Source organism: Pomacea canaliculata, linkage group LG7 (assembly GCF_003073045.1).
Source record: "Pomacea canaliculata isolate SZHN2017 linkage group LG7, ASM307304v1, whole genome shotgun sequence".
NCBI lineage: Eukaryota > Metazoa > Mollusca > Gastropoda > Architaenioglossa > Ampullariidae > Pomacea > Pomacea canaliculata.
The window spans coordinates 15,392,955-15,402,965 of NC_037596.1; the positions used below are offsets into that span (position 1 = coordinate 15,392,955).

General features: G+C 35.7%; 1 protein-coding gene across 1 annotated transcript; it reads left to right on the top strand.

The window, feature by feature from the left end:
• Nucleotides 1-2,560: 2,560 nt before the first annotated feature.
• LOC112567457 (receptor-interacting serine/threonine-protein kinase 1-like) lies at nt 2,561-9,816 on the top strand. Its single transcript, XM_025244147.1, has 9 exons — nt 2,561-3,689; nt 4,697-4,739; nt 4,884-4,945; nt 5,701-5,841; nt 6,447-6,662; nt 7,344-7,450; nt 7,709-7,874; nt 8,349-8,500; nt 9,495-9,816. The coding sequence occupies exons 1-9, from the start codon at nt 3,627-3,629 to the stop codon at nt 9,814-9,816; spliced, it is 1,272 nt and encodes a 423-aa protein (XP_025099932.1). The 5' UTR covers nt 2,561-3,626.
• The last annotated feature ends 195 nt before the right edge of the window (nt 9,817-10,011 follow it).

A 10,011-nucleotide genomic window follows, 5' to 3' on the forward strand; every position in this document is an offset into this window, starting at 1 on the left:
CAAAAAGAAAACGAATTTATTTTTGTTGTTTTGCATCCAGACAGATGTTAAATTCTTGGTCGACGCATCGAAGGAATCTGTTTTCTCCATAGCAACAACATTGTCACACGGGACCTGTACGGCTGCAAACCTATTTTATTACCGCCAGCGGCAAGGTGAAGCTGAGTGGAACTGATGAACGTCGCAAACTCTCAAGGGAGACAGTTCGAGGTATGTTTGCTGGAATGTGTGTACAGTAAACTATTACATTTCAGATCAAGTGTTTGCCTGCACTTAGTCAAAAGCTAGGGTTTTTTAACATGATACATTTTTGCATTGGTGGTTTCTGCATGCTCTTCTACACATCGATCTTAGAATATTATTTCTTTATCTCTGCAGATTTTAACTGTTCTTTCATCCCTACAAGATGGAGTGCCCTGAGACCCTGACACAGTGCTTGTTTTCCAAAATGATCTGACATGTGGATGGTTGGTCATTATCTACGAGGTTTCTGACACAATGGCAGGCTGCTTATGCTGATTTGAGAAAGATGACACTAAACTGATGGAAATGGTGAGATATCTAACAACTTGTAAAACGCATGTCCAGCAGGTTTTATATGAGTTTGGTTTAACTGCGTACTCTTGAATAACTTATGTGTCTGTTACAAGCAAGACCATGTTCTGTCTAAAAGAAGACTCATCCTTGACACCATCAGCACAGAGGAACAGCTAGCATAGAAGCAAGCAGGAGTACTGTTAAAGATATGCTGAACAGAAAATCATGAACAACAGTTATGTCATGTTAAAAACATTGTATCTAGCAAATGAACGGGATACAATCGTGGGAGTCGCAGTCCTTAAAAAATACCTTGGTTACCAGTTTTTTAGATGATAGCTTTAGACTTACAAAATGAAGTGGTTCAAGAGACTCCTTAGTATCTCTTACACAGAGCAGAAGACGAAGGACTTGTTCCGCAGCATAGACAGGTTTTTGATTGGTCTCTGGTGGGCCTCTGCTCGTTACTTTTAAGCTTTCTGGTTGGTTCTTTAAGGTGAGAGAAGTAGTTTGAAACAAAAGAAAAACTGTGTGACTAACCTAACGGAGTGGATCGGGTATGCAGTTAAGCATCTTCTGACAGGGGTGCAAAACCGGTTCCATTTACGTTCATCTTTGCGGCGTCTTATCCTATCTCCCATGAGACTGGTACGTCTGGTGCCAGTGAATTGGGTTGAAGAGACAGTTGCCATCTCTCTCTCTCAAGGAGTATCACTTCCACGGTGTCAGCAACTTCCCCCATTAAGAATAAAGGCTATAGAGTTCTCTGCAGTTTCATTTTCAACACTCACTTTAAAACCTATGTGTTTATAAAATACTACCTCGATCTGAATGAATTTCGTGAGTAGTTCATTTTATGCTTGAAAGTTTATTTGCGTCGTGCTTTCTTGAAAACCTTGTCTAAGAGAGTGTGTACGGCGATGATGGTTATATTGATAAGTTTGCGACACCAGTGAAGTTGGGGGTTTTCTCATGGGTTATTCTTTTTCCCACAACTCCTTTATAACGCGAAATATTTTAAAGGTTTATGTACTTTCTTACTAAGTCAACCGACCAACTAACCAACCAAATGATGATAATGATTAATGGTATTATTACTGATATAATTTTGCATTTAAGCTTTCTTAAAAGAACAGGAAATTATTAGTAGTTAGATAATTATACAGTGGAACCTCGGTTAGGGAACGCCTCGGATAGCGAATATTTCGGTTAACGAACAAAAATTTCGCTAAAAGTTTGTCTCGGATAGTGAACAAAATTCCGGATAACGAACAGCCACGTGAACCACACGTGACCGACCAGCATGTCATCATTCGCGCTCGAGACACAGTTACGATCAGTCGTTCCTTTTCTATGCGCATCCTTCTTGTTTAGTGATTTTTGTGCTTTATTTTAGTAAGATAATCCTCAATCATGGCTCCAAAGAAGATTAAGAGCAATAGTAGTGAGGTAATGACAAGGAATCGGCCAACAAATGAATTGAAAAAGAAAATGATTTCAAAGTATGAAGGTGGCATGAGTCTGTCGGATATGTGATGTCGTATTACCGAAGAGTTTTACAAAAAAGGCAGAAGCTGACACTGGACACGTTTTTTCCTTTAACCTCAAAGCTTCAGAAAAGGGAAGTCACCCCCGATTTTACAATGTCACGTGCTCATGGAGGGGAAATCCAAGCAGTAATTCCACCCCTTCCTCCCCAAACCTCCATCCACTCACGCCGTCAAAACGGCAAATTTTCTTATGTTTAAATGCTTTCGTTAATGTTTCTATGTTTATTTAACTCGATTTATATTGTATTATAACTGTTCTCATTAAAACAAATACCTATATAGCCTGTAACTTTCAAACATTAGCGAGTCAACAGGGGCTGGGAACCAATTAAATCTATTTCCTTTATTTCTTATGGAAACAATTGTTTCGGATAACGAACATTTCGGATAACGAACAGCTTTCCAGAACGGATTAAGTTCGTTAACCGAGGTTTCACTGTATAGATAACAGAGAGATTTTGTGGTTTATTAACTTGTCTTTATTAAATACCATCAAGTAATATTATTTAGCTTTGCATACAATTTGAAAGTTCGGAACACTTTTGGTCCTAGGTGATTACTGGCAGGATAACACTGTGCGATGAAGTGTGCATTCCTGATGCTGTTTACGAAGTCATTCTTCATCTCACAAATCCAAAGCCTATGTCACGTCTCTCAGAGATAAAGGACGTCAGCAGTGTATTACGCCCTTTCGCCGAGCAGATGTGTGAAGGTTAAGCAGTAGTCTGTTTCTAATTATTTGTTATACAGTTTTGGGAAAAGAGGTATCTCTAATACAAAAAAAAAACCAAACAAACAAAAAAAAGCAAAAAAAAAATTTTTTTGTTTGTTTGTAGCAAATGATTTTTAATCCAGCGTTCAAATTTTCTGTTAAATCGATATTACACTTTTTTGACTAAGAAAACTGAGCTGCATTATAGTTATCCAAAAATAAAAAGAAAGGCCGCCAGACGGACTTACAAGATTAAGGAAACAAGTTTATACCTCATTTGGCTTTATAGAAAGCACTCGGGAACAACTGCTCAGGTACATTCCAGGACTTCACAATAACAAAGGTCAAATATATGGTAAATTTTTTTCTAAAGGATTAACCTGTGATTAGACTACGACACATTCGTTTGCAAAGTCTTTACATGAACGAATGCGGTTCTTGTCCCTCATGTACCTTTTAGTGATTAGCAAGTCCACATCGAGTCCATAAATCTTACATTCCCCAGCATATTTTACTAATACATTTATAAACATACTAGCAGATTCATGTGGGTGGCATCTTTAGATTTTAATTAAGCACATGTAATGATGTAATAAAGACCCCATTTAGTAAAGAATGCTAAAATCATATGACCCATAATGAGGTATATAGGACTTACATCCTTTACCATTAAACCCCTGTTTTTCAGTAGGCTATATTACTAGAATATCTAATAAAACAATTTGCACTAAATACGAACAAAAACTATTCTTAGAGAGTTTTTAAAAAACAATTAATACAAAAGCTTCCGTGGCTTCCATAGTCATGTCTTCTTGTATGTTACAGGCATGGTGGATGTGCCATTTCCAGATCTCTGCAATGAAGGGGAATCAGCAACAGACCATCAAAAGGTAATGAAGAACGACGACATTTCTTTAAACTGATCTATGCATTAAAAAAAAGAATGATAGCTTGTAGTTCTAGAGAAGAAACTTGCAGATGATGAAACGCATTATCCATTTAGTTTGTTTTGTTTCTAAAATTCCATGCCTATAACATTCTGTTAAGCATTAAGCATGGTTATCATTCATTCCTTTGGATATATTCACCTACATTCACAAAAGTAACACTGTCCATTAAAAAGTAAGTTAATTGTTTATATTTTCTTTTTTTTTTATTTTGCATGTAACAATTGTAATGAGTTTAAAGCGTTTTATATCTCTCCAGTAAGGATTTTTTTTAAATTTCTATAAATTTCTAAAATAACAGATATACAGACCCCTTGTTCGTACCATTGTTTAATCTTAACATTCAAATATCTGAATGTCTTATTAAGATATTAATAATATGATCAAAATATATTTCCTGCCATCTAAAAGCCAAAGTATATTTCGCAAGAAATGGAAAACAAGATTTTGTTCTTTGATCTTTATGTATACATAAAACTAAACTACTTACCAAACCAACTGAATGCTTTACTTGTAATAGAATAAATTGGTATTCCATAATATGCCACCACGCAAAAAAATAGCTTTGAAGTGTGTCAATAATTGACAGCAAAATATAAAGTTTCTGTAAACTTCATGTTAATTATGTTATTTCTTTTTTCACAGAACTAAAAAACTGGCAAAGATTTCTGTATACTGAAAAAAGCTTAATTAAACTCTGTGTATTGCTCGCCTATAGCTTTGTGATTAGTCCGATACCTACAGTCGTTTTGGTTTTCTTCGTCTTTTTTCAGTGCTTATCTAGGGCTAACAAAAACGGTGCACACAAACCAACAAACATAACGCTCACAGGAAAACAAAATTAATTATTCCTCGTACAGTGAAAGAGAGAAAGAAAAAGAAAGCTAAGCGCTTATTTGTGGTAATCATCTTAGCAGCCCTAACCTTTTTCTTTCTTTGGTCCTTTTCAGGGTCTTGTAGCTTCAATTCAAGACACGTACTTTGGAAACATTGGTAAGCAATAATGAAGCGACAGCTCTGAATGATAGTTATCGTTGTTAAATTCAAGCGAGTAACATTAATTATTTAAAACCATACTAAACTGAAAACACAATTATTTTTCCATTCAAAGACTCACGTGTTTGTTTTTCTTTTCAGATGATTCATATGAAAACAGTGAATATTTAAAATCTTCTGTCAATAAAGATGAAGAATCTTTGGTAAGTACAAACGTTGAGCAAACTATGCAACAAACACATTTCTGGTCCTTTTTGAGTAAAAATCTACTTTTTGTGTGGTTAAGTGCAGTTCAGTACTTAATAGATAAAATGTACAGGCTTACATATAATAAGTTTAACAACAAAGTTAAAGTAACAAAATATAATTTATCAAACTTAATAAATTATTAAATTTATTTTTCGACTTTTTTAATTCACCCAAAATTATTTCCTTTTGATTTCGGGCCTTCAACCTTAAATACTGATACCCAGGAACGCATTATTTTAAAGTATTTTACCATAAAGCATATAAAAAGCAAAACATGAGAAGACAATAATCAAAATGTAAGTAAAGTTCAAAAAGGAAGAAAGGGTTGCCACCTTATTCCATTGTAAAAATTAACTTTCTTGTAACTTTAAAGGCTTTTGATTTTCTTAAGCCCAATGGATCATTACTGCGATGTTTAGTCTGATATTCATCAGCTTTTTTTAGTTGTTACACACGATGTAGAAATGAACGAACTTATATATGTTGTTCTATATGGGTTGCTAGTGAGAAGTTTTGCATTAGTCACCGAATAATCTCTTGTATATTCGTCTCAGGTCTTGAGCAATGTACAGCGATTAACCATAGGATAGTTGGTGACTGTTTGGAGAGTGTAACGGCTTTTGAATAACCTTGATCAGACCCTTACATCTTTTATTATTTCAATGATATTATGACAGAGATCGTTCCGATGCTTTCTTTTAACTTGCAGAACAGATGTTTAGAGATCAGTGAGGTATGCTCTGAATACTTTTCTTCTGAAGTTTGGCCACTATTCACCAACAATTGTCTACCTGGAATACCTCCACTGATTACACTGCCGAAAAAAATGTCAAGTGGAAGGTTTGAGATCGTAAGTCTATTGTGTATTTTTTTCATTTTATACCTAAAAGCATCATCAGTTGTCATCACAAACTTCATAGTCAGTATTATAGTAATAATAGCAATAACACATCGTTTTAGCAGAATGTGTAATCAGCTGAAGGAAAGTAAACTAATGGTAAGCAGATCGTAAGTGAGATTTCTTAACATTCTAAATAATTTATAGAAAAAGTTTGAGTTGCAAAACAATGCCTTCTAAAATATTTCTGAGGATTTTTAAGCAGGATGCAAAACTGATACAGTTCCAAAAAATAAAGTCAATTGTAGCGCTGAATCGTTTAACATTTTGCCCGTGATTGAAAAGGTCTTCCAACGTTATGAATTAGAATAATATTTTTTTCATTCACAAAAAAGAAACAAAGCATTGCAAGCCGCGTAAATTGTCAGAAAGCTGTTTTTTGACGACATTTTAAGTAAACGATTGTTTTCGAAACCAATTTCCACTGACAAGATTCAGATCATCCATGCCTATCATTTAAGCCTAACTTTTTATATTGCATGCTTTTGTTATTAATTTAGTATATGGTATACGTGTTTAGAGTCAATGAATGATTACTAAATACTATTTTTCATCAGCGTTTCCGCATTCCTGTGAAGGGTGGAGTCTGCTCCCTTTTAAGTGCTGTCATGACGAGGTTGCTTGGAGACAACGTTGAAGACTACATTCAGCTGCTAGGAAAGATCGCTACAGTCATCGCTGATCTCCACTCACATAATCTTGTTCTGGGTGACTTCTGCGCAGACACGATCTACATCGAGAAATTTACAACTCCAACTGAATTGCTAATCAAAGTACGATTTAGATAAAAAATGTAAATTCCTGATAATTGCAAGGCTTCTTTTTTTCTTTTAATGTTTTTTTTTTCCTTTTTGTCGAAGTTACAGGGCCTGAGACAAGATTTAATGATAAAAATAAGCTGTAAAGGTATAGCACAAGTATGCAAAAAGGTCGTTCTACCAAATTTAAATAGAAACCTCTGTTACAAGAAATTACAATATTATTTACCTGATAGCGTTTAAACATTTACAAAATAATCTCGCAAAACGCTTTAATAATATTTGCAGCAAACTATTTTGAAATGTTTATCATGCCCATGGAAAAAAAATGTTTTATTAATGTTCACCTTTAATCTTGTTTTCAAATTTTAAAAATTGTTTTATAAACTACAAAATATTTGTGAAACATTAAATATTTGTTGTGACTTAAACTTTGATAAAACATTCAACATATATTTACCTAATTAAAATGTTATCGAAACAAACATACTCTCGGCAGTTCCACTTCAACCTGACAGGAATGACATACACGGAAGATTAAAATGCTTCAATGATGTCTGGGAATAACTTAAGAATTTTAAAAAGTTTAAAATATCTTTGTTATTATGATCATATCCTCAATTCTTCTGGTAATCTCGTAAATTTTCATATAAACAAAATTAAAAATAAACTTTTATCGTAAGGTTTTCTTTGTAGGTCTGGATTGTATCACTTGCAAATATACACGTCCTGCAGCCAAGTGCCCACAAGGAAATTCAACACATACAAAGTTCTCCTCCACAACAAAGGGAAGCACGTCGCAGGTGCAGTTTGAAGTTTAACTTTTGTTTGTGCTACGTTTCATACTTTTACTTTTTCTCTCTGCAGATTGCTAATAATGAGATTCATTGATGACATTATTATCAATGTTTGCTAAATACAATAATTTTCTTGTACAATGTGAATAGTCAGTGATTTATGGAGTAAGCACCTATAGGGGATTAGAAGAGTTCACATAAAAGCATTGCAAAGTCATGAAAATGCACTCACAAAAACCTGTGTGTTCTCCCCGCTGTCAACAGGGCAGCACCAGAAGTTGTAAAGATGGGTCTCTACTCTCGCTCGTCTGATGTCTTTTGCTTCGCCCGCTTGATGTGGTGGGTGTTCAACACGCTGTCTGAAGACAGAGCTTCTCAGATCGTCGACAGTAGTCCTTCCGACCCATTAAAAACGATTTCCGATTCGGAGGTAAAAGATGTAGCACATTGATACCTTGGATAAGTGTGTAAGCTTTTCACTTGCAAAGGAGTTATAAATAATGCTACGAGAAAGTGATTAAAGTGGCATCATTTCGGTTTGAGTTACAATACGCAAAGCCACAAATTAATCCTAATACGCTCTCGATTAATTTTTGAAGTTTTTCATCAATGAGCATATTCTACAAAATTCCCACATGATTTTGTAAATTATCATCGAGGCAACCATCCTAGAATAATGCACTAACCCTGCTAGTGAGCAATAAAAAAAGTAAAACTTTTCGAAGATACGAGTTAGCCAGCAAAAGGAAGCCAAATGGTAATAAAAGAAAGCGAATGGTAAATCCATACAGCAAGTAGTGTGAAATTCTAGGACCAACCATAAAGCCAATTTTTACTATGCGAGTTAGAATTCACCATTGCACTAAACAGATCTGAACAAAAAATATCTTGAAATATTTTGTAGATCTACGAGACAATATCCAGTGTCAATGCTCCATCCTTGTTAAAGAGACCCCGTGTCTGCCCCACGGACACTTACAGTCTCATGGAACAATGCTGGAGACCACGACGTTCTGAGCGACCTTCGATGAGTGTTTTGCAGGAACATCTTACAAAGTGAGTACAAGCGTACGTATGTGTAAGTGTATTAATGTAGTGGTGTACATGTGTGACTAACAGCGAGACACTGCAAATGCCCAGAGTACGATATATATACATGCGGGTATATGGGGATTGATGGATGGATGCTAAAATCAGAGAAACATAGTGGTTGAATATAACTGAGAGCATGTCTATATACACTTAATAGGTATACGTAGGTGTTGCTATATATGTGCGTTTTGGTATATTCACGTGTGCGTGAACCTACCTGTAAGCCTATGTGCTTGTATGTCGCCGGATACACGCTCGCAACCACTCACACAGCCGGCAAGAACACACACACTCGCTCATACAGATGCGGGTATACGACACACCTATCGAACCTTTGATGAACGTAAACCACAACAAAGACGAATTGAGCGGTACAAATAATTACTTTAATCACATGACGATACACATGAAGAAAATGGGAAAATATACACAAACACAAAAACAGAGGACTACCCCATACGAAGATAGATAGAGATAATGAGAGCTGTTAGTAAGGGAGATAATAATAAAAAAAATACCACACACAGGGGGCACAGTACTGTCAGAGTTCGTGCCGCTGAGGCCTTCAGGCCTAACGTTAGATATAGAAAATTGTACTTTATTTACACTTATATTAGTTTATGTGGACTGGCACGACACTCTGGCAATGACCACTACTCCATCGGCATGACGTCAGGTGTTGGTATAGTCAGCGAAAAAAGGTCTTGACCCCCGCGAACCGAATAAAATTAGCATGGAATATGACGTCATAGTAGTCTGCTGTTAGCCTTTCTATTTCCGGTGTGTCCCCAGCGTTGAGAGAAACACAGGCATAGAAACATGACTGACACGCGATAGTCTTTACCTCGCTTTGTCGTGTTAAAAAAAATACTTTTTGAATATATTCTAATACATTTTTGTTTGTGGCTTTTTCTGAGGTATTTAACATTTTTTGTTTGTTTGAATTTTCTCGTAACAGGAAAGAAGGACTTTCGTTCTTAGAAAACTACGAAGCTCAAAATGACAATTTTATGAAATACCCCACTACTCTAGTTTTTCCAAAAGAAGAATATGACGAAAGCACTTCGATTGGCAGCGCATCTACGTCCTTTTCTGGCAGTTCATCTCTGTCATCAAGTCGGAAAAATTCAGCCACATGTAACACAGAGCAGCTATTATCTATACCACAAACAGCTCTTGAAAATCCTTCGTCAACTTTCTTTGGAGAAGCAGCAATGTTGTCATCCTCTCCTTCATTACCTTCCTTACGCCCTTCTCAGGTACGGTTCCCAGTCACTTAATCCCCAGACACTTCATCCCCGACACTTCATCCCCGACACTTCATCCCCTAGACTTTTAATCCCCAGACACTTCATCCCCAGACACTTAATCCCTAAACTAAATCCTTAACTATAAAAATTATGAAGTCAGCGAAAAATTTAATTGAAATTCAAATTCAAATCATGCTATTAACTTTAATGTCATTTGAACATCTA